The 25,999-nt window shown below is 41.5% G+C and overlaps 1 protein-coding gene across 7 annotated transcripts in view; it reads right to left on the minus strand.

The window, feature by feature from the left end:
• Positions 1–3,663: 3,663 nt before the first annotated feature.
• The window catches only part of FARS2 (phenylalanyl-tRNA synthetase 2, mitochondrial), a 250,378-nt gene continuing 228,042 nt past the window's right edge, over positions 3,664–25,999 (minus strand). For all 7 annotated transcript variants that reach the window (XM_052779215.1, XM_052779162.1, XM_052779286.1 and 4 more), the window contains one exon: positions 3,664–3,999. In XM_052779215.1, the coding sequence (XP_052635175.1) occupies positions 3,861–3,999 (139 nt within the window). In that variant the 3' untranslated portion in view covers positions 3,664–3,860. The remainder of the gene's footprint in view (positions 4,000–25,999) is intronic.

The following is a 25,999-nucleotide window of genomic DNA, read 5'->3' on the forward strand; positions in this document are numbered from 1 at the left end:
AGCTGCAATGCATTAGTCACTGCAGATAAAAACTACCAAACAAATAAAAAGCCCACTTTTTTTTTTTCCCCACTTAAAAAAAAAAAAGCTAACCCCCACATGAAATTATCCAAGGGCTGAGGCCAATTTGTCAATACTTGAGAAATGCAGTACAGGTACACAGAGTAAGACGACAGTAAATTCAGCGCTGAAGTATGGCCACCAACCTGGAGAACACTCTCAATGGAAGGCAAACGACCACCACTAGTGGTTTACTAATCTAGTTTGGACTCTCAGTACAAAACTGCTTTCAGATTTGTGCTACTGTTTGATCGTGCCTGGCAATACTATGGCAGAGGTCACTGAAGTCTCAAGGGTGAGAACACAGAGCAATTTACTGCTTTTCTAGCTCGCAACACTGTTCCATTGCACCGCCTCTAACGAGAACATCAAAACCAGGTAAGTCTCAGTGCACTGTAAATTTGCTGCCAGTTTACTGGGAAGATCCCAAACTGGGTGTTAAAGCTAAATCTTTAGTCTTCCAGGAATCATAGCTAGCTTGAAAACCAGTGGCAACTAGGAACAAAACCAGCACCCAGAACATTAAAACAGTACATACTGTTCAGTCATAGAAATCCACAGCCAGTTCTCCTGGGGACGTGTAGCTTCTTTTGCTACATTGAATTTTTTCTCTTTTATTATAGGATGCTGATATAAAACCCAGCAGCACACAAAAATAAACACAGGCAGTTGATAAAAACAAGCAGCAGGGCCTTGTGCCTGTCACTATGCTAGTCAGTGAGCATGCACATTAATTACTCAAATGCTGCTCCCCTTAATATTTCCACATGGCACAGTATCACTTTGATATTTAGGAACTCATCCACCTTTACCCAACTTCTAGCCCATCCAAGATTGAGGCATGTTCATGAGACAGACTGTAGGGTAGCAGAGACTTACAAGTGAACTTATCTTGGCAGCTACATTGTTCTTGGTCTTCAAGCTAGTTCACCTACCTTTGTGCTAAATATGTCTTGAGAAAAGCCAAGTGACAGCTGAGGGTAGCCATTTCTTTGACAGAGTTGGTCAGTGACCGTACCAAGGACCTTCCTCAGCCAAGTTTTCTACACTCCCACCAAGGATCAGCCCAGCCCCTGAGATATCATTAGCATCATGTGTCTCTGATCAGCAGTAAAATAAATCATGGCTATTATAGCCTTAGATTCCCACGGGCTCTCTGTTGGTATCCACCAGGGACCATAGGGTTTGAGAGTCTACTACCACCCATAGCAAATTTCCCCAGTAAAAATAAGGTCAGGCTTTGAAGAAAAAGTCATATTTTCCAAAGGACAGCAACATAAAAATGCATCTCTGATGCCTATTGATCTCAGGTCTGCTTTGCTAGTAGTGGCAAATCTTTGCCAGAACAATATGTCTTTAGAGTAGATTAATCCTAAAATATATATGACAAAGACTTACCTAATCTAAACATAACCAAGTCTTCATATTATGCTCACTGCCAGTCCATCTGATTTTACAGGCCTTAAAATCCTTCATATAATTGAATCATGCTTGCTCCTGGAGAAGCTGTTTGGTTTTTTTTTTCATCTTAATGGTTCACATTTTTGTCTGAAAGTTGCTGCTATGAAAACACCTACTCCAGAAGACGATCCCATGCTGTCAGGTCAACTTCAGGTAAAGCTTTGCATTTCCCCCTTATTCTATTAGCCCATGAGGTTAATATTTTAAGTTTTAAAGAATAGAGTTACTTCACCAAGACCTGGCTGTTGCAGGGAGCCCCTCCTCACCAGGGTGTGGACAGTTCATAGCCAGACACGTCAAACACAACTGATGTTAGTGGCTGGAGACTGGCCGACTCAAGAACACCCAAGTTTCCTTGCAAAGCTGGACATGATAGTCTGCGGCTGCAGTGACAAAGGCTCATTGTCCAATTTTCTCCTCCTTGCTTTCCCCAGATTTCTATGCCCTCAAAACCGGCTGATCAGAATGAGAGAAGTACTGAAGGATTTGGGGAGCAGAAAATGGAAACTTTACTAATCAATAAATTAAAAGGGGAATCTTGCAATCTACTCCACCCCAGATAGTCTCTTGTTTTCCCAAGAGACTTAGTTCTTTCATACAGCAGGCAGGTTTTAGTACTCTCTCCATAGGTAATGCCATCAGTTAGCATCCACATAATTTGCTGTCCCATGTGGCAGCATCGATCAGGCCCTGTCCTGCAACAGTTATTGCTCAGTGCAGTTCAGGGGAGTGTTCCTCCTCTTCAACGGTCCTCACTGAGCATCCTGAACAGGCAAAGGATGAAGGAGACAGAGAAACATCAAATGGGCTAGGCTGCATTTATGGATCTTAGTAGATCATGGTTTAAAAATAACCAGGTAGGTTTTTCTGGTGCCTAAATGGCACCCATTCTTTTTGCCTTGTAGAAAGTCTAGCATATTGTTTTCACAATCAAGTTATTTGGATAACACAACAGCAATTTAGATTAGGATTTGTTTACACAGCTAAATATGTTGAGTAATGAAATTAAAATGAGCTCTCTGCTTCTGTCACATCTGCAATAGTAACTGGCTTCTTATGGCTGAGTACAAGCCTGCTGCACAGATGTTTCTTGATAAGGTATAAATCAGTGTTAGATGCTGTTTATTGCAGCGCTTTTACTGCCTTCTACCCTGAAGGAGGGAATGTTGCCTGCACAGCAACCAGATGTGACCTGTAAGACTGTACGAAATACTATTACAATCAAAAACAGGTCCCATATTCCATATCAGCATCTGCAATGGCTCATCAAGTATTTATCAGACCATTTGAACAGTTCTACAGGTCCCAGCATCATACCACTGCCAGAATTTACTTATTATAACCTGCAATGAAAAAGCCACGCATCCTGTAAAGCGACTGGTGCCTGAAATAGTAGGAGATCCCATTTTAGTTTGGTTTCCTGCCTTAAAGGTCAAATTTCTGAGCAGACACTGCTGCTAGAAAGTAAGATACTGTGAGAGATCAAGGCAGCTGCTTTTCAGGGCATTGTAGGGAAGAGTTTCTCTTTTCTGCCATCCTGCCCCATGTGATATTAATCCTTTGATGGTGACAGGGGAACAGACTTATCCTGCACTGGTGCCTATGTGAGGAGAACTGAGACAAGGGAGCTCCTCACCTGGGGAAGGTGGCACAGTTTGCAGGGCCTTGCTAAGTGGCTCTGCTCAGCACTGTGGGAGCGGGGGGGTCCAACAGGAAAGACTCACCAATGACCCAGCATTTGAAGACAGCCAAGTCTGGTACCAGAGCCACACTGGCTCCTTCTCTGTAGCAGATGAAAGCAAAACCCATGGGCTCTGAAGGTGAGAGAGCCAAACTTTGCAAGATGTACTTCTTGGAAGGCTTCTTGAAGCAAAACCTGACATTTCTTATTTTAAAAAGAGGGAGGGATGTGTTTTTCTTCCCTGAGCTAATCTGTGTCTCTGATTTGCTTCACTTGTTACATGGACAGAAGATCCTGTCAACACAGAAATAATGCCAAGTATTTACAGTTTAATGGAACCCAGGGACCAATTAACAACACAGAAAACCACCAGGCAGTGTATTTCTTATTGTAACAGGAGGGAAATCTTACATTACTGCTGTTCTCCCATTTCTTAAAATAAAGCGCCAGCGCTTTGTCAATGATTTCTCAGTAGTAATGTTTATTATCTGGTAGTTTTACCATTGCCCATTTATCAATTGTTTTCCATGTGCTAGGTTCAGTCAAAAACCCCCTCTCTCTACTTGTACCCCCCAACCCCCAAAAGAAAAGAAAGAAAGATGGGGGGAAAAAAAAAAAAAGGAAAAAGCAACTGTCATAGGGCTTCAGACCAGCATTGCTAGAACCTGCCCTCAACCCCAAGTTCTCGAACTGCTGATTCCTCAATAGCTTGATGGATGCGATGCACCTCGTCCTGCGTTAAAGTCCTCTCCGGGTGGCGGTAAATGATACGGTAGCAATGGCTGACCTTCTTTGTCCTACAAAATATAAACCAAAAGAGGACTCATAAATACACGTGCCTACAAATGCAAATACATGAGGCCAAACACTTACCCTCTGGATCATTTTTTATCTGTGGTCTAATTTTGTTCCTGTTGCTTGAAAATCACCTTAATGCTAAAATACACAGTCCAGAGAGGTGGGAATGAGCTGAATTTTAATTTTGGCAGAGGACTTTGCTGAAGTCCACCTTATGCCTCAACTTGTATTGCAATGTGGTAGCTACTTACCAGAGCAAACAAGCCCAGGAGGAGGGCTATGCTAACACCACTGCACTGCTGCTGACACCACAGCTCTCTCATTTCCATGCTAATGGGGCTACCTCGAGGGAGCAGTGTGAATACATAGCCCCCTTAGACCAGTGGGGCTGGCATGACGGGCATAAGGAAAATACCATGCAACCTCTGCGTGCTGGAGAGCAATGTTGCTAGCTAATGTGGGGCATCTCACAAGCCTCACCATCCAGGCTCCAGCCTGGGGAGGAGACTGAACACACAGCTGCAAAACAGAGTAAAACATTTATTTTTCAATTCGGGTGACTACTTTGCCTTCACTGGAAATTAGAAACAAGGGCAAAATGTATCTGAAGTCTCCATCTGTGGGAGGACAGGGACTCAGGATGAGGGTAGCCGTCACTCCCAAAGCGGAGCACCAAAGGGCAGCGCCCGGGCACTGGCTGCACTGCACCTGAGGTGCAGGAGCATCCCAGCAAACTCAGGAAGAAATGGGTCGAGACATGACAGCACACACACACGGCAAAATTTCTTACCCCTTGTTGTGGAAAGGAAAAAGCAAAAGAGAGCAGGCAAAAGGAACAGAGAAGAGGGAATGAGGGATTGGGGAAAGTATTTAAGAGTTGCTGAGTTAGGCGAAGACAAGTTAACGCAAAACCAGGAGCAAACCAGTAAGTTGAATAAGACAGCAAAAAATAGTCTTGCTCTCCGTCAAAACCAGGCTGGAGTACATAGCTCTTGCAAGGGCATCTCTACCATTGCAGTGCTTGTATTACTGAATTTAAATGGCAGTTGTGGCATCCTTTTTACTTTTAGTTTCAAATGGAACCCACACGGCTTCTTCTTTCAAAGGTAAACACTCACTTCAGTGAAAGAATGAAAATCTGAGGGGAAAAATAACAGGAAACCAGAGATCAAGTACTAGACAGAAGGATCTCCCAGGCTGGTAGAACTCTGCATCTAATGGCACACAAAAGCATTGAGCAAGCTTCAGGTCATCTCTCTCCTGAAAATTGTTACATGTTAGAAACCATGTTTATTATGACTACTTGATTAAAACTAAGGTTATATGTGCTCATACAAAAAGATAACTCTCAAGATACTCATTTCAACCTCAAATCCTGCTAGAAACAGGCACAGAGAGTTTTTATCTCAGAATAGCTATTTGATACCAACTTTGTCCCACCCAACACAGGTGGGAAGCTTGCCCTGCTCCCACTGGCAATTAACAACAAAAAGGTTCATGTCAAATTAAAGCATTCCTCCCTTTTTGTGTGCTCTGAAGATAAAGCAAGTTAAATCTAACTAGCATAGGAAAGGGCAAACTGCATTTCATAAAGTGTTAAGCTGACTGCAGTTAGCTGCTAAAAACCAGCCAAGAGGTTTCCCTGTGTGCAGGTTAAATGCTGTAGAAAAGTGATCTTCTTGAAAAGAGGGGGAGACGTAACTGCGGAGGTGTTGCTCTGCTCTGTTCCACCTCTGCAAAGCAGTCGACAGGACAGACCTGGGAGAAGCAAGTAAATGGAATAACAAGGGTTTGGCCAGATGCTACATTGTAAGAGAGAAATTTGAGTAGGAGAGAGGGATAATGAATTGGGGCTCAACAGAAACAATGTTCAAAACCAGGCTGGCAAATACCATTACAGCTGGTAGTATTTCAGCTTTTAATGGTGCTACAGCAACCCACCTGATCAAAAACATTTGCAAATTGCTTTGGCTGAAAATCTATTTAGAAGATGTACAGTCACAGGCCTGATCCTGAAGTCTTGTATATACTGGGAATATATCCCATGATGGAAAACTCATTACCACCATTTAATGTGATGTAAACACAAGTTTTCTTAACGTATTTAAGCTGTTGTAGGGGTAGCTACAGCACTGTTTCTTCACTGGTCATGGTTAACTGAAGGTAATGATTTCTCTTGACCCACGTGCTTATGTATCCCCCTCCCTCCATCCTAGTGAGCAGTTCATTCATGGGGCAAATTAAATAGATCAGAATAGGATGCAATAGTTTCTTGTGGGTGTTGTGGAAAACCAGGATCTTTAGGAGGCATTTAAATTAGGAGACGGTAGAGGTCTTAAAGAGCAGCACTGGACTAGAGTTCTGTTAGCTGCAGCTGAAGTTAAGCATTGGTGCAGGAGAAATAAAACAGGGATTGCATTAAATGTAATTACCTATTTTAGTTATAGCCAAAAGATGATGTAACTACTAATACACCTCTGGCTACACATAACTCACATGGTTGGTATGTTACATCCTTTTAGCTAGGTTTATTTGCATCTATGTTATTAATTAGAAAGAAGTATAATGGTTCAATGCTATTTCAATAAAAGACACACTGTAAGTTTCAAAACCTTAAGCACTGTTTTCAGAGCAGTATTACCTAACTTTTCAAGGGAAATGGGGAAGAGTACTTCTTGGCTCTTCTCCCCCTAATACTTACCCCCTGCCCCAAATAAAATACTAAGACAATGTGATTAATCACTGCTGTCAGCTGCAACTGGAAACAATTATTGTCAGCAAATAATACGTTTGCTGATTCCCTTTCTTGCCTTCCTTTTGTTCTGCAGAGTCACAGAGTGTTTGCCTACCTTAAAGATGGCTCTGCTAATGCATAATGAACTCTCTGCTGCATGTCATGCTGCAGCCTGACGATACAGAAGCAGTAGCTCTCTAGCCTGAACAACAGAAAATTTGAGGCCAAAACCTAGAACAGCAGCTTCACCAGGTAAAAAAAAAAATAAAATTAGAAGCTTAACAGTGAGCGCATTGGGCTTTATTTACCTAAACTGCACTGCCAGACAAGTCCATGAGGTTCGCAGTCACGCGGACTCCTCTCCCATCAGGCTTCAGCTGATCTTAGTGTCACAAGTCTCCTCTGCACCAGCCTGCGGCTTTCAGGTAATGAAACGCAGTGAATACAGTGAAGCACTGCTCAAATGGAAAAGGAAGACAGGGATTTATTCTGGTGCCGCAGGAGGAAACAAGAATATGGTCCGTGAACAAACACTGGAGAGAAACAATGCCTAATGCTCTTTCGTACATTTTTTGGAGGAAATAGCTTTGCCTCATGATTTTCAGGAATTGGCATGCAGCCGCCTCCACGTGCAAGGGAGCTGTTCACTGCCAGGTCAGATTCACTGCATGGGGCCAACCTGAAGGTCAGTGTATACGTTTCGATATTTCAGCCTGATATCTGAGCACAGCAAGAAATTAAGGGGCCTTAGTCTGCCACTAGTGTCATAAAACAAACATGAAAGCAACCTGACACTGGGACCAGGGCTAGAATGAAAGGGTATGTTAGGCAATATAAATTAATACCTGTGTGTTAGCTTTCCCTGCACCAAGTCCACTGAAGGATGTTGTCGTGGTTTTAAATACAACTTGGCTAGAAAGCTGAACCCAGAAGCTACCAACAGCAAAACACCTAAACATACTGGGGAATCTGTCTCAGTAGGTAGGTAAGACTAAGCCACAGGTCATTTGGTAACCAAAATGTTGCCTAAAGAATAAATGCCTGGTACTGGCATTTGTCTCATCCACATGCAATATCATAACAAGAATGAAAATTTCTCCATCCTGTACTTGAAGAGGGAGATAAAAGGGGCAGCAGTGAGTGGGGAAAAAAACCCACTTTTTAACTGTGTTCTACTTTCCATCTGTCTTAAATAAAGCACAGAAGCACAGAGACCTCTGTAGGGAGGTTACCCCTGCTCTTATGTGGTGAGGACACACAGAACCAGACATTTTTCTAGAAAGCTGGATTTACTTTGGGGAACAGAAAAGTAGAGATGATGATCTCCCACAGCATCACAGAGCAAAAAAGAGTATCACCTCTTTTGTACTCTGAGCAGTGCACTAAGCAGTACTACTCACCACCATACCTATATTGGACCTTTTCCTACAGAATATTATTTAAAAAGAAAGATCTACACACATAGTAATGCAAGTATTTGAGATTATTCTCTCTCTGTTAAGTGAGTTGTGTTAATGAGGTTCTTTAAGGGTCTCTCAATTCCTGCCATAGCAGTTTGTATCCTATATCGCCCTCAAAGATTAATTATGTAATTACCTTACATAAACCTTCACACAGTACTCGATGACCACTACATGCTTCACAGAGATCACATCATGCTCTGAGTATGCATGAAATGACCTCGGGAAAGAGAAAGGTTTGTTTTGTTTGCAACAATGTTCTGAGAAGGGTAACGGTGGGAAGAAATGAAAATACTGTCTCATGTTACTAGCATCATAGTTGCCAAAGCCATGTGGAGAGCACAGCTTTGGTTTTGCCTTGTGGCTCCAACAGTTCCAGAATGGTTCATGTTGTAAGTGGAAATGGGGAGGAATATTAAACTGCAAGAAGAAGAAGAAGAAGAAGAAGAAGAAGAAGAAGAAGAAGAAGAAGAAGGAGAAGAAGCAACTACCTTTTCCTTTTTGTTTCATGCTTTCAAACCACATCTACAACTGCTAAATGTCATACTATACATTTTGAATTGACAAATAGCATTCTTTGCTAGGAACCACATAATGGAAAATGGCAAAAGGTTTGTGCTATATACCTTACTGTCAATGGCAAATAATTCAATTACCATGGTGATATGCATGAAGAATATAGCAGTAATTCTCTGAACAAAGGCCTTTCCTAAAGATGCATTCTCATCAGTCCTTTCAAATGCTAATATTCCATTGCTCTGGAAGACTGTATTGTATACAACAGCATATTTTAAAAAATGGACCTGTTTTTATTTAAGGTGATTTTGATGCTAGTGAAAGGCACTAGATCACCTCCAGAAGAAAGAATTGTTTTAAACCCACAGAAAGCGGGGAATGGTCATTTCTGTTGCACATCTTTTCCAGCTGACACCTGGCAGAAGGATGGTTCAGCTTCAAAGATAGTTCAGGTCAACATAACCATGTTGGGACTGTCAATGTTATTTCACCACTGTGGATTTTCTTGGTGGTCACTTTAAAAGAGATGCATGTTCACTGACAGATGGTTGGACTGAAATATTGTTCTTCTATTTCACAAAATTGAGACAGTAATGGACTTTTTGCTCTTTTCTAATTGGACTTGGTGAAATCTGTATCTGAATATCAAACCCTGAACCTGCTTGGCCTTTTCATTCTTTCTTTTGTTAATATTAATTCCATTTTAAGCTTTTCTCTTAATGTAGGAAAAAAAGTCAAAATTCTGTTAATGGTCAGCTTATTGAGAGAGATGAAGAACACGGTATGGGATGCAGTGCCAAAGGACATAAATAACACCTGCTAGTTAAGATAATGAAAGGTAGATGAAAAATGAAAGCACTTAGAAACTTTTCAGCTTCTCAGTCACTGAGGCACGTTAAATAGCCATAAAGAGAATCTAAGCCATTGTCAAGTACCCGAAAACACTGGACTGGTTAGAGAGTTTTGATCATGATTTTCCTTTTCTACCTAAATCTATCACCTAATTTCTTACATGGGAAGAGATATAAACAGATATATACTGAAAAAAAAATTCCTAAGCATCACCTGTAAGAGAAAGTCTCCTGGCTGTTAGATATACTCACTAAATGTTTAGTGAAACAATTCAAGCAATTACTTATGCTTCGGCCTAGCACTTTGGCCCCTAATAACCTTTTCTCATTTCAACAGACCACCTTGGTTTGTTGATACATGCCAGCAAAAGAAGAACTAATGTGAGCAGCACAGGGCTCCTTTCCGCCAGCTCCCACGCAGAGGGAACTCTAGTAAATAGACCAAGTTACACGAGAAACTGAGTGAGTATTTCCCTTGTGCACTGTTACAGTCATCTCAGTAACCAGACGATGATACAGTCAACCCATCTCAGATCCAAGCACTTCCTATTAAAAAGCTCTTAAGCCTCACAGCATCAAAAGTAATGGAATCCATTACATGCAGGCAACAATGAAATATCACTAGGGTGAAGAATAAGGAGAAAAATATCCTCCTCCAAAAGAAAAAAATATATATACCAAAAATTATGCCAAAAGAAAATCCAAACTCCCCACAGGATCATAAGCTAACTGTGACGCAGACTTTTGCTGCCATGGAAGGCCAGGAAAAAACTGCAAAGCCTTGGGGTTTGGGACTGTGTTCTTTTGGTTTTGTTTTTAATACAATGACTCATTGATTCCTTGAATAAAGCAATGATCAATGGTTGTAAAGTAGGTATGAAACGAGTTCTCAGGGGGATGGATTCCAGCATCAGTGATGAGTGCTTGTCCTCCAATCTCCTGCTCTTTGGGAAAATCATCTATCAAGCACAGGCAACGGAATTCCCATCATATCTGATCTGTGCCAATACTGAGGAATCCATTCCATGTGGATTTAAACTTGGATGTGACTCAGAGTTGTCCCTCTTGTAAGATGAACTTTGTGCTCTCAGTTCACACTGGGCCTCCTCAATTTTTAGGGGCTCACCACTCCATCTAGTGACTCAGTTCAAAATCCTGCTCTAAATCCAGGAATATTCAAGAGTAGGCTAGAGGCTGAATATCTTCAAGACTTGCCTTGCTGTCAGCATAGCAACCCTGGAGCACTCATCATGCCAGATAGATGCACCATTATGCACTTTTAATGGAATGAGTCTCTCAACTTACCAAGGCTGAGCCTTTCAGGAATAAAAGAAAGCTGTGCAGTGGGCATGCACACAAAGATCAGAACATGTGCAAGCCTGAGAGGCTCAGAATAGGGTAGGAAAACCTACTTTTTCTTCAGTATGAAAGATACAAGGACTGCACAGGTGGAATAAAGATGGGAAAAGCAAACTTTCCGATACAAACACACACATACAGAATACAGTGAAATAACTTCTACCCATTGTTGTGGAAAACAAGAGAAGCTTGTTTGGTAAAATACTTGAGACACTTAATTTTATGTAATAAACATAGAAAAATAATTGGATGCTGAAAGTAAGAGAGAAAAAACGATAGTCTTGGCATCAGACAGGACAGAATACCTGTTCTGTGTACAGCACAGGGTTTTATTTCACTTCACTTTCCCTAGGTTTGACTGAAAAGGTTCCATGTCAAATGCTTTTTGAAGTCTAATCGTGTGTTCCCCAAAACAAAATGCAAGGGGCAATACTTTTTGTTATTTGTTGTTTAAAAATTGACCACTAGAGGCTTAAACATTCTCCAACCCAGCAAACAAAAGAACAAAATAACTTGATTTGGATATTGTGTCTCATAGGAACTACTATCTAAACTCCTTGACTTTTTCCTTCCCTGTGTAGTTCAGAACCCATGGCAGGACTACATTTCCCATGAGAAACCAAGGCAAAAAAATTCTATGATGGATCTCTTCCTCTCTCTGGAAAAGAAACTTGGCTGACATAGCTGATGAGGAATCAGAGCATACTGAGGAGAACAGAAGCATGCAATACATGGAAGTTCTGGCAGCTGAAGCATTTTGGCTGCTAGCCAGAAAATTCTTACAGAAAAATTTACATTTTCAGTGAGTAAAACCACAACAAATCAACATATTTTCTGTCATTGCTGGCTCTCCCACTTTTTCCACATTTCTCTTTGACCTTCTAAATCCCTAGTAATTTAGTGGTAGAATGAGGCAGCTCCGGCAGCAACAGGCTCTGTGGGTCTCGCAGAACTTCGTGACTTAGATACCTCATTCACAACCCCTTGTGCCCTTCCAGGGCAACGGGCTAGTACTGGAGCGGGTCAGGGACGCAACCTGTTTGCAAAGAGTAACTCTGGAAGACACATTGTGCTTGCAGAGTTGTTGTGCTTCTTGTGTGAAGACATTATATTCCTGTCCTTCTGAGCCACATTGTACAAGTAAGAGGATGGAAGAAGCTCTGGTCCTCCTTCTGTCAACAGCAGTATTAATGATTCCATCACTGGTCATTAGCCACTACAGTATCACTCAAAAGTTTCCTACCATTGGCAACTGAAATGCCATCTGGAAGCACTTAAGAGTGACAACCTATCTCAATAACCCAAACAAATCTAACACAAGAGGTGAATTTGGACTCCATCAAATGCTATCTAAAATATTTATAGTAAAAATGTTAAGTGTGATACCTTTTCAGTTCTTCTGAGTGAAAGATCAAAGAAGAGAAGTATAAATATTTAGCAGTTTTTTTCCCCAACTAGATGTTAATACTAAAGGCTACAAAAAGTATTACTAAAAATAACATCGCTGTCAAATTAAAACATATTTCATAATCGAGTAAAAAGGGAATTTATATGAGAATTTAAAACAATTCATTCTCCTAAGAAATGAAGATGGATGGGAGTGACAGCTGGTTCAGATGTGTCTCCACTGAGCACTAGCAGAAATCAGGGTCTACAAAGTTAGATGGCAGACAAGCACATGGGAAGGACTGAATGTTGTTTCAGGTACTTGCATAGATTTCATCACTGAGATTAGATTTTGTCCTCACCATGCCCAGGAGCTAGGTGTTTAATAAGTTCCCTTTACACTTGCTGAGAGTTGAGGTAGAGAGAAACACGGCTCTGGACTCAAATCAAGAACCTAAATGATTTTTCCAAGGTCACACAGCAAATTGATGAGAGACGGGGGACTTGGATAAATGCGGGCACACACCCTTTGAGTTACCCTTCTTTCAAGTCACTCTTCCCCCCCACACACACTTCCAGTCACCCTTCTTTTCTGCAAATTGTACAGCAGCCCTGGAAACAAAACAGCCTACTGCAGGAAAAAGCAACTCACCCCATAGACAATGGACAGGGTAGGGAAAAGTGCAGAGCTAACATCAGGATAACCAAATGTGCTGTTTGTTAAGTGACAAACTAATCGAAAATCAGGAGAGAACAGGATGGGGAGAAGAAGAAGGGAGCAGGAAAAGATGACTTAATCTGAGACCAGATGACAGGAGGGGCTAAAAAATTGAAAGCAGTGGTTAAAAGACATCACTTGCCCTTTTTCATGCAAAAGCAACACATTAAAAGCACCTGCCCCCCTGGGCAGCCTGCAGCACTAGAAAGCAACTTAAAAACATTTGTACCTGTGTGTGTGCAAATATAGGGGCGTTCTCAATGGGGCTGCTTACAGTATCTGTTAAACCTAGTGAAAATTCTGCAGCTGCTTGCACAATTAAGTGTTGTTTACTATCTCCTTCCAGTCCATACATTATTTTTCCTCTCAGAATTGTCAGGTTTTATGAGCCTTAATCTGGCTAACTGGATTTGTTTTGGAGATGCAGAAATTCCCCACTTTCCCTCCCTGAGGGTAGTGTGGTTCCACACAGACAGTCACAAGAAACGTGTGTTCATTGCTTTTCTGACAGTTGCTGCCTTGGGAAGACAACTCAGAAAAAGCCCTCAAAGCAAGGATACCTACTGGCCAAAAGATTAAACTACTGTTAACACACAGGAAAACTGTCTGGCTGTTAAACACTTCTCTTGCTGGGTCCCATTTGCACAGGTAATACATTTGGACCACGATGATGGACAAAGAGCCCATGTCTTGTAGATGAGTCTTGCCTGGTTATTTTGAGTATAATAGTGGGGAATGTGTCACATATGACAACACATACCCATCAGGCGCACTGGCCAGAACTTTTACAGCTGTCAAAATGAGCATTAATTCGGAAAACTCTAACTGCCATGTTTGGCATGTTGCCCCCTTAATATTATGGCTATTCTTTATGAAAAGACAAATGAAGAGAAAAACGTGAACGTGACAGGATGTATGCATAGTGAACACCTCCTACAGTAATCAGCATCATGCAATAAAACACCACGTGGGCATGAAGACTAAAAGGTCAGGGCACAAAAGGAGGTGCATCATTCTGTAAGTACAGTGAAATTGTTGGTCTGCCACTCAAGAAAGGAAAGCAAGCCATTGAGACATTACACTAGGAAGATCAAAATACCATTTTTGCTAAGACTCTACTTCCTCACTAGCAGGAATTAATAGGAGCAAAGAAGGCGTAAGATTTCAGCCCAGAATGGGGAACACACAGGGAGCACTAGAGTAAATCAAATGTTCTCAAATTGTCCAAGAGATGAACTTTGCCCTAAGATACTTTAGGAACGAGCAGAAGAAATCTCAGAGCTGTTATCAGTTGTCTTTAAGAGTTCATGGAGGACAAGTAAGGTACCAAATGTTTGGAAAAGGTCAAACAGAATGCTTATTTTTGAAAATGGAAAAAAAAGCTAGGAAGCCATAGGAGCTATAGACCCTTTGCTTTTACTTTAAATTCCCAGAAAGACTCTGGTGCAGATAACCAAACCACTTGTAAGCGCACAATGGAAAGAAAAAAGACAGAAAATAGAAAACATGGATGTATCGAGCAAATCTAGTCAAAACAACCTAATTTTCCTCTATAAAGGGGTAACAGGCTGATAAATCAATAATCAATAAATGAAACAATAAATTGCAGGAAGTAGCAAACACCATGGGTGCAGGTGTGTGTGTAGGGGTGTGTATGTATATATGGCACATATCTTCACAGTCAGCTAAACCAGATAAGAAAAAATAGTCTAAGACCAACATGCCACAAAACATGGATCCATTGGCAGTTGCAAGCAGTTTCAGACAAAGTTGAAAAATCTTAGGAAAAATTTTAAAAAGTTGTAACAAAAAGTGAAAAAAAAAGAAGAAAAATACTAAATCCAGTTCATAAAATTAGGTAGTACAAAATCTGTCTTCCTAAGTGTTTCACCTTGGAGAGAGTTGCATGAAGGTAGATGAGAAAACTGGTGATCAATACGATTACTACTAAAAGGTGATATTCCAAATGCCTGAAGTAGCTGTCAGTAATTTGTTGTTTCTGGAAGCAGTTACCCACAGTTCATAGCCAAATCTGAAGGATCGTTCTTGTAGGGTTCTTCATCCTGGCTCCCGGATGACAGAATATTTACATTAATGGAATTGGTGATGCAGCAGAAGTGTTTGTTAACTGGCAAATTACATTAAGCTGGGTAAAACAGTAAGTATAACTGCGGACGAGATCAGAATAACCGTGACAAACTGGAAAAGCTGAAGGATACAATTCAACCAGGACAAGTATAAGCTTCTGTATTTAGCCAAGAACAACTAGCTGCATGCAGAGGATGGGGAACAACTCGGCATACAGCACTGCTGCACAAAGCATCTAAGGACCACACAGAATCATGAGCTGAAGGTGAACCTGTGGTGGTGGTGTGCTGCTTTAAGCTAAGCAAGCACCACTCTGGGACAAACTGCTGGAATGCAGCCAGAGTGCCACCCTTCTGCCCTACTCAACACTGCTACTGGCTCAGCTGAAGTACCCTCTCCACACCTCAAGAAAGATGTGAGGCAACTGGAGGCACATCACTGGGAAGCAATGAGAACAAGCACATGTCTAGATAACACAAATTATAATGAAAGACTGAGAGAACACAGGTTGCTCAGCCTAAAGAAGAGAGAGCATGAAAACATCCTTCAAATACATAAAATGCTGCTGCACAGAGTTAGGTAATAATCTGTTCATCAACATTCATAAGCTGCAGGAGATGAAAGTAATGAGCTCATATTGCAGAAATGTTCAGCTTGAAAATTCGCTTGGAAAGGCGGTAGGGTCCCCATTGCTGGAAATCTTTAACGACTGGTTATACAAGTGTCTGTCAGGAATGCTATAAGTAGAGCTGATCCTGTTTTGGAGTAGGAGGATGAACTAGGTGGCAGTACTCTTCAACTCTTTAGCATAAAATAATGTAACGGTCTTTAAAATGCAGAAAGTTACTTGGGTAGCAAAGATAGTTCCTTGTAGCTACAGCTGAATACACATACTGTATTTGTTTATCCCATTGCATTAAAAGGAGATAGGGAAAAAAGCCCAGTTCAGGAAGCCAAGGAAGCAGGAAATACAAACCATTGCTGCTATACCTCGCAAAGAGCTCTAGTGTGGATTTGGGGGGAAATAAAGCAAACAGGGAAAAACTTTTGAAGGGGAACAGCAAAGACCAACAGGCTGAGAGGGGAAAGGAATCCCCTGAAAATGACATAATCTCTTTAGGCCAGCAACCCTTTCATTAGCCTTACAGGCCAATGTTGAAATACAGCAAATCAGAAAGCAAAGTGCTGCTGAGTTACCTTTCACTGCCTAAAGCCAACAAAAAACCAAACAAAAACCCCAGAAAAGTCCACTCTGTAAGACAGTATCCCAAAGGGAGAATGTCACTCAGCTGCTTGTCCCCTTTGCTTCGGAATGAAAGATGCCTTAGGAAAGCTCTAAGGAACAGCCACAGAAGATGCTGCATATCCTTGATAGGCTGAACTGCATCTTTCTTTTTTATACTTTTCTGAGTTTATATCAAGAAGTTAACCCTTTGCTTTCAGCTTTCCAAGTTCACATTCAACCCCAGGCAATCTTAAGTAAGGACAAAGTCTTTCTTCTAACAAAACAATGTTGCAAACAAGCTTGTTGGAAATCTGCACCCCAAGGCCATTTGGGGAAGTCCAGGGACTAGGAGACATCTGAGACACCAGTCCTTGAATGAAGGCTGGTTGGCCCTGAGGAGGACAACAGCTCTGGGGACTATGGCCTTTTGACATAGAAGCTGATTAACTTTAGGCCCTGTTGCAGGTAGTGAGACTGAAGAATACAGAGGAAATGACATGTCCAAGGACATACTGCAGATCAGCTAATCTCATAAAAGAAAAACATAGAAATGTAATAGAAATCTCATCTTACAGAGCCTCAATATAATGCTCTGAATAACCAGCCATGTTTCCCTTGTATTCATACATCTTATCCCGGCCTCCCCATTCTCACTCACTTGCTGTTCTGTATTCATGTATTGTACCCCTTCCTTATGTATACAATAGCTGCAAGGAAGGAGCTGCCTTTCACTTTATCTACCTACACTGCCTTTTGCAGTAGAGAACGAGAGGCCACGACTCTGCTACGAGGGAAAATAACCCCATGTACTTGTATAAGAATATGTGTATATAAGTGTATATATACATTCATAGCCATTGCTGCAAAGACTAGTTTTTTATTAATCTTTGCAAGTTTGCATGGACTGATAAGTTCACCAGTTTGGGGGAAATCTTGATGTTTACTGAATCTTTTTCAGGGATTAAATGTTGATCTCATAAAAGTTCCATTGCATATGTGTTCTTTCGTTCTTACATGAAATATGAAGTTGCCAAGGAACAAATAAACTATTTATGACTTATGCCTGTACAGTAACGAAGAATGGCTTAATGGGGGCATGTACTACTTTGAAAGTACTGCAGTCTGTTGTTCCCTGAACTGGAGACTCTCTTAAACAGGTTTAAGATGTGTACTCTCCTTTCTCCTCAAAAAAAATCAAATTCTTGACACAACTGTCTTAAGTCATAGCAGAAAGACTCATACATGCCACGGTCCTGCACCACAGTCCCACATACTCGCCTTACTTGTAGGTAATTCAGTGTAGGTTGCATACAGCTGCACCCAGACAGCAACAATAGCAAACTGAAATGAACTCAAGTTGTTCTTACATTACTGACTTTAGAGTTACAGAAGAGGAGACTGGTATTTATTATACATAAGATGCAGCAATTTGGTGGCATGACCTTAAACACCATCATCTCTGCTAGTAGTTCTTCTTCATTTGAACTACAGTAACAAACAAGGAAGGAGATGCGCATTCTGAGATTACAGGTAGCTACACCTGAACAGTCACCTCGCCAAGTGTCATGGGAAGGCCACACCTTTCAGATCAGCAGAGTTTGTTCTCTACTTTGCCTGTTTCTTGTCACACCTAGCCAGGATGGCTGGTGTTCTAACATCGTGTTTTGAAACATACACAGTACCAAAAAATATGAAAATTATTAGGCACCCACTGCTGAGAGGGCTATGATGCCACTTACGATCCCTTCTGAATCATCAGTATCCACCATGTCTCTCCACTGCACTCATATGCACAAACTGTTCTCCCCAGCCCATGACACTACCTCTCTGCAGAGATGGCTGAACAAACACAGGTGCTGGGTATGTGGATTCAGTGAGGGAATATACTTCCTTAAAATGGAAGAGATGACAGAGAAAACACTGTGGCCTTAAAGAGGAAGAAGAGGGAGACTACAATAGCCCTGTGACATTTTGCACTGTAGCCTCTACCAAAAGGTGAAGAATCAGAGACACAGTTTGGACAACCCAGTAAGATCAGATCGCTGAGCAGCATGAAGTAGATAAAGGGAGAGAGATGTCTGCAGATCTCACTCCTGAAACCCCCCCACTTTTCATCCACAGGATTTAATCAGTAGCATGATACTCGATACTACTGTGATTTTACTTCAGCATCCATATGAGGAAAGGTTAACACGATCTCACACTTCACTAGGATAAACCCGCCACAGAAGCTGAAGCATCAGTCCAAAGTACGGGTTGCATGGGACTTGGACAGTTATAGGACAGTCAAAACATTTGTAAGCACTTCTAAGCTGGATGAGAGCTTTCTTATATTGCTAGCACATCTGCACTGGCAGGGACAAGCTTAGTCTCTTGTATCTCAACAGATCTCAGTTTTGATTCTGTATATCCTACAATACATCACAGAAACTCCACAGGAAAGCAGTGAAAGAATCTGGATCAGGCTCAGCATTCACCTACAAAGCCCATGCTTAGATCCATACTGTGCTGGATCAATCTTTGAGTCTTTTTTTTTTCTCTTCTTTTTTTTTTTTTTTTTTTAAAGGTGGAGCCTGTATCTATTTCTTTTCCCAATATACTGGGTGAGCATTTTAGTAGCACATGGGTGAGTCAATAACACTGAGCAGCAGTGCTGTTTGCACAAATCCTTCTCCAATCCTGTGTCCAGGTGCTTCTCCCTGCTTCTCTGATTTGCCCTACTGTACTAAACCAGCACACCTGCCTGAGTGGCTGCATGTGTGATGAACCACACTAGTGAGCTGGTGTGGTTGAAAAATGACCAGGTAGAAAAAGAAGAAAAGACTTAGATTCCTAATTGGGTTCATTGAATGGCCACACCAGTCACTATGCCAGCACAGTGCGGGGGTGAGAAGAGCACAAACCAAGACTTACATTGCCAGGAGAAACACATGTGGAAACAGGGGCTAAAATCAGAAGCTGGTAATTCACTGAATCCACATAAGCACTAAAGCACATCCTCCTTTTTTTTCCCGAAGTTCATGTAAAAATGTGTTATACATTATGTTCAAAATGAGACTCAGATATAAGGGAGAGGAAAAAAACCTGTTTGGCTGTCCCCAAATGCTGCTGAGTCCAATCTCCTAACCTATTTCCACTGAAGGCAATGGGATGACATCTCTTTCTGCCAACTGAGGATTCAGCTGACGTTTTACAAAACAAGAGGGACAGGTCCCTGGGTAGCACTGTTTTAAAAACTGATCAGCAGAAGCAGGCAGCTGGATCCTCTTCTTAAAAATGATGATACACCAGTTTAGTTAGAAAGTGAATGAATGTGTTCAGGACAGTATGAGAAGAGGTGAGCGAAAACAGCTATGACAGCTGAACTTTGCAACAGTGCAAACTCTTTTGCCACCAGTTAAGCCTGAGGTCAGCGGTCTGAGGAGACCTTATGTGTGTAAGGTCCTTCACAGGGCCTCTGCTCTAGCACAAATTTCATTCTATGCAAGCGAAGTTCTCCCATCTGGCAAACGTAATACAGATCCTGGGAAGAGAGACCTGTGCTTCTGAGCTTGCTCTTTCAGTATTTAATCAAATATAGCAGCAATGCTTAAGAGGTTACTGCCATTAAAGATGAATTTGTTCAAGATCATTGCCTTTAACTACTCCTCTGTATTGTGGGGCATCAGCCCAAGCTGACTGTTTGGCTTTCAGATATTAAGAAGCAAGGCTGGATAGAAGTAGGGTGTGGGGATCAAGAGAAAGAAATACTAATGGTGAATCACTCCTTTGCTGATAGAAGGCATGGTTGCCTTTAATGAATAGTTACATGGAGGATGTGAAATAATCTAAGTGGGACTGTTATGAAACTTAACTATGAGATACTTTGAGTAACGAACTATAAAGCTGCTAACTGGATTCAGTAAGTTGTTGAGTCATTACCATAGAAGACTGGGTTGCTCTGAATGGCATATGAAATCCATATGGCTAGAGACATTGAATGGTTTGCTTTTGGTTAAAGAAGATGGAAATGAGCATACATGTACGTGGATTTTCAGTAATAAAAAATTAATAATAAAAAAATAATTTGATGCAATTATATACCATCCACACTAGCATTATTTTGTCATTTATCTTTTAATTAAAGATGTCCTGTGACTGAGAATTATCAGGCATGAAATTAGCATGGATTTTTAATGTTTTGGGAAAAAAATACAGTATGTTCTCTGCACTGAGGTATCTGTTATGACATCAACTCAAAGTAAAATGAGGACTGGGCAGAAGGATGCTGGGTACTACATATAAATCACCGATCTTTCACCTCTTAGAATATTTTCACATTCAAACTGAGATGCTAAATGAGCTGAGCGCTTAACACAAAAAAGAGAACTTATGAAACCACCACTATGGATATAATTCTTTCTGGAGTAACTACTCAAGCAAAGACCCAGGGCTGAGCTAGTCAGACAACTCTATTATCTTTCACCTGAAGAAAGTGTGATTAGTGGAGGAAATGTCACATTTACACTTAAAAATTGTTTCAAAGACAACTTGTATCTTTTGGCACAACTCAGCCATTTTAAAAATATTGTAAGAGAGAGAGGCAGAGACAGCAAAGAGCACTCCTTTTTATGATTTCTCACCCTGTATTAAGCCATCGAGTTTAGCCTGAATATTCAGTACCTCAGCAGTTGGCACTTCCCAGGCAGCGGTGCTGAGTTGCTCTCCGCTGATCCTCAGGGATGCAGTGCCGGGGCTCTTGGAGTCGAAGGCTCCCTGCACAGTGCCTGTGCAGCACCTACCGCCCTGCGTAGCATCAGCCTGTGGTGCAGCACAGAGCAGCAGGACAAGGAGCAAGGGGGAACTGCATCTTCTTCATTCCCTCTGCTGTGAAGGGGGAGAGGTGGTCTCTGCAGTTACTCTAGAGCATGTGGGAAGGGGACAAAGGGCAGTCAAACTGGATGGGGGAGGAACAGTTACTAACAAATAAGCTTCTCTGGTGTTCTTCCTCAAAGGTGACATCGACAGCATTGCATATAAAATGAGCGTCTCTTATGAAGACATCCTTACACGCTCACCACAAGAAGAATCAGAGCATTACTCCCAACTGCAGTGCTGTCTTGGGCAGTGGAACAGTCATGACCATTACACACTCTACTGCCCTTATGGGTATTGTGGTTGGGTTTTGCTGTTTTGGGTTTTTTTAAATGACAACTACTCTCAGTCTTCTTTTTCTGGCTTTTCACTCTTTTTTTTTCCTTCTACTTTCTTTTCGGCTTGGCATTTGCTGGCATTGAGCTGTGAATCCTGTACGTGGAGCCAACTTAAGTTACTTGGGAAATTCAAAGGAAAAGAGCTGCAAAAACTACCTGAAAACTACTTTCAGCACAGAGGTACCAACTCTCACTTGTAACCCCCTAGAAACACCGCGCAAACCATAGAAGCATAGGACAGACTTGGAGAGGATTCACAATTCCATCTCTCCACTGTGTTTGTACTTGGCACCTCTCTTTCAGCTTCATATCAATAGCAGCTTTGATGTGCCCTTTTTTTTACTTTCCAACCCTTTTAAGGACCCTTGATAAAGGGCACATTTTTTCCTCCATTATATATCTCAAACAGAATACCACAAAAGATCAACTTGATCTAGATGAACTTCATCCATCCATACTGAAATTCTGATGGCAAATGATCACAACAGTTAAATTTGGCTTATGGCATAAACCCCTCCCTGTATCACTGGGCTACAGACATCCCAGTTGAAGTGTTGTGTGGCTTGCAAAGGTTAGCACTAAGAGAATAGATGGACCAGGATGAAATCACAGAGATTTGTTTTAATCAGGAAATGAACAAAACCTGTGCCTTGCTGAAAATTTACCCTCTCTAGTGTTATAAACATACCTATGCACTCACAGTAACCATGATGTTCACTAGCTTTGCCCTTTCTGTTCAGGACAAGCATGCCTGCCTTCTCTCTTGCTTTCTCCAATGAGCAGAAACTAGGCATGCTTGGTTTTAAGAGGTAGAAAGCAGCACTGAAAGCAGGCTCAAGGAAGCAAAACACCAACAGAAAGAACTAGCTGGTCTTTTGCTAGAAACCAAGAAGAGTATCTCAAGAATTACAGACAGTGCCAAAATGAAATTTAAGTCTGCTCACATACTGTGATGCTTCAGCTACAGAGAATTACTGAGAATTCAGCTGAACTGCTGAAAGCAACCATGTCCATCTTTCTATCCATAGCAGCAATACAATAAAATACATTAGCTTAAACTGCTCCAGTAAAAAATATTTAAGAATGTGAAAACTTCCAGCCTATGCAGATGAGCAGAGAGGTGGCAATTCATTCAGCTACAAAAATGGGATCAATTCCAATTACAAGTTCATACCTTATTTATAGTAGCCTGGCCTGCCTAAACTAACATGTTGATCTCTGACAAACATCAGACATCTCTGACCGTGGCAGGATATAGAAGGGGAAGCAGGGCTGAGAAGGACAGCGAGTGACAAAGACTTGCTGCGTGTCATTCAATGAATCATTTAACCTCTTTGCTTGTGAAGAGAAACGCAGGCGCCTCACTTAGCCTTCCTAAGAAGCTCAATTCAGTAGAAGCTCCCGTCCAAATAAAGGGCTCTGAAATCTTTGAAGAATGAAATATACGCATTTGACATACCTGGATTTCTTGTGCGGGACCATCTCTGTTAATACCTGTAGTCCTGCTGCAGGACTGCTCAACTCTTATATGAGACAACGTGGATTGTCAGAGGTAATCGGGCAGTGTGGAGTGGCAACACATGCTAAGACAAAACTCCTACTATGAACCTTGGAATATAAGGAGGGTAAAACTTTGTGCATAAATGCTTTACAATATATTTATTGAAGTAATATCTTATCTGTTTAAATTTCCTCTTCATCAGATATTTCAATATGGAATAAAGCAGTCTATTATGAAATATCTGAGCAGACTAAATGGGCAGTTTATTAGACTTGAGAGCAATGACTAGCAGTTGATCTGTCACCCTCAAGCTTAATAAGTAAAAAAAGTCTGTTTCCCCTCATCCATCATGGTGAGGACAGCAGTAGGTCCAAACACAAATATGATTAGTTTAAACTGCAATCTTTGATGTAGCAATGGCTGCAAAGGTTACCTGCAAAATTGAAAGGCAGTAACCATCTATTTTTGCATGAAAAGCACAGTCTCCAACAGAAGGTAAAGGGCATCCATGTGATTTCTCTGCTAGACATCCTCCAGAGCCACGGATTATTCTCTTCCCATAGCAAATACCACAGCCTCTTCCTCTGGAAAGAGCAGGCAGCAAGGTCTTCAACAGCAACAGCAGCTGAAGCAGCCCTTGCCCTGCTCACTCCTGTGGCAGCACCAGCCCTGCTTTGTGGCCACGCAGCTGGTTGTGCAGCCAAATGATACCCACGCAGCTGGAGCACAACCCTCCCCCCTTGCATTTTTTTTTAGAGGACAGGTTTTCAGCTAGATGAGTCCCCTGATTCAGTTCACCGATTTGGATGCCATAACACAGGGGATGGCACGAGTGCAGGAGTGAAGATGGGGAATGGTTAATCAAAATACAAGTTTTTGCCACAGCCTAAGATCACAGTTCCAGGACCAAACCCAGAGAACCCGCCAGCTCAGCTCCTACCTGCTTTGGGCTCTCATAAGCAATTGCCAATGCAAATGTGGTATCTTCAGTGAGTACCACCTAGGACCAATGCTTGAAAGTCTTAACCTGGCCTTTCTTAAGTTTGACTGAAAACATCCTTCATATCCCTCTAACTTCAGTGTGAGTTATTGCAATGTAAATGATACTGCTTGCTTGTAACTCATCTGAGAATCAAGAGAACACTGAAGTGGGTTCACCTTGCAATACCTTCATTTTGTAAGCAAATTTTTTTCTGTTCCTCACAGTTGCAGCGATTCATGGGAGAGCAAGTAGAGGCTTGTGGGATTTGGGTTGTTTGGCTGGAGGCATAAGAGAATCTGATTCATTTGTGTTTCCTTTCAGATATGCAACAGCCATCAAACAATCACAAAATAGAGCCGTGATTAAACAACTGATCGCAGGCGAGCGTGGGGATGCCCACACACAGTAAACCTGCCCTGCTTCCTGGGAAAGTCTGCAGCCTGCGCCAGGTTCTGTACTGCTGTGTTAGACTGCTCCCTGTCCTCAAACTAGCTCATGCACAGGCTTTCTAAAAGCAAGGCAAGCCTTTTATTTATATCTTCCATTTGCATTTACATTTTTAAAGGGACAAGTGTGATTTTGCAAATAATTAATTAAAAGAGCACAAAGAAGCCATATAAATACTGGATTTGAATTTGGGGGAAACAACTACATATCTTGGTTTAACTTCCATACTGGTAGATCTTTACACTGAAAAGCAAAGCCAGTGTAATTGGGAAGATGGAAATACTGTTCTAACTGATGTATGTTATTTAGTACATATATTCTATAATATAATTATATTTTGTTACATTTAACAGAACAGTGCTCAAGTAGAGTATGTCGAGTTCAGAAACAAAAAAACCCCAAGTACTTCCAATACTTTTGTGTTGGCTGAAAATTGCCAATAATTTTTGTTGCAAAAACATTTTCCTTGCACTTTCAATGTTCCTCTGAGACAAGAGCAAAAATACTTTAACTGTGAAAATGATCCATTTTACAGGCGTCAAACTATTTTTAAACCCTACTCTTCAGTCTGCTCCTCCGTGCCTAGATCATCAGTAATTTATTTGTGAAATTCCCTGAGGAAGGGAATTTGGAAAGGAAAGGTAGGTGGGAAGCAAAAAAAGCCCTACACACACACACACATATATATATATTCCCTAGAGGGGAAGTTACTAGGTGCCAGATTGACACAAAACAAATATCACCTTACTTTTAGCATGGTTCTGTTGAAGTGAATGAGATGCCCAGTACTATCACGAAAAGCAGAACCAAAATCTACTGCCGAACATTCAGAATATGGAGGAAGCAGCAGACCTAGCAAAATGTTGCATCCATCTATCCCATGACATAAATCACTGTAAGATCACAGAGGAAAATCAGACAAGGTGTAAGTAGGATGGCATGTTCACTGACTCCACTTGAGAGGAACAGGAGTAACACCAGAAAATTTGAAGGTCAGAGTAGGTAAACTGATAAGGCAAACGTGGGGTGGGATGGCATGAAAGAGATCGCTTGAAGCACTCCCTGAAGCTGGTAACCAATATGCGCTTAAGTCTTAATTTGGGAGCAAATCCAAGAGGGATATGCTTGGAATCCTGGACTGGGGTCCTCCCCTGATCTGACAGAGCAACATCAGGTGATATTGCAAGCCTTCCTTTGCTGTCAGTGGAGGAATGACCGACAGATTTCAAAACCTGCAAGCCTACCAGGATTCAGCCCTTCCATGAACCTCTCTTTCTTTCTGGTGTACTGAGAGAGTGGGCAGCCTTACAGCTTTCCTCCTGCTCATTTACAGTGGGACAGTGCTGCAGGCAGTATCCTTTGTGATGAGGAATTAAACATGTACTCCTTCAAAAGGCACAAAACTACTACAGGATCAATAGCTTAAAGACAACTAATAAATCTTATTTAACTTCAATTTTGTTTTAGTGGGAGACTTCTGCAGCTATGACACTATACCCAGGTGCAAAACAAGTAAACTGTACTTCTGAACACCTGAATG

Source organism: Harpia harpyja, chromosome 1 (genome assembly GCF_026419915.1).
Source record: "Harpia harpyja isolate bHarHar1 chromosome 1, bHarHar1 primary haplotype, whole genome shotgun sequence".
Lineage (NCBI taxonomy): Eukaryota > Metazoa > Chordata > Aves > Accipitriformes > Accipitridae > Harpia > Harpia harpyja.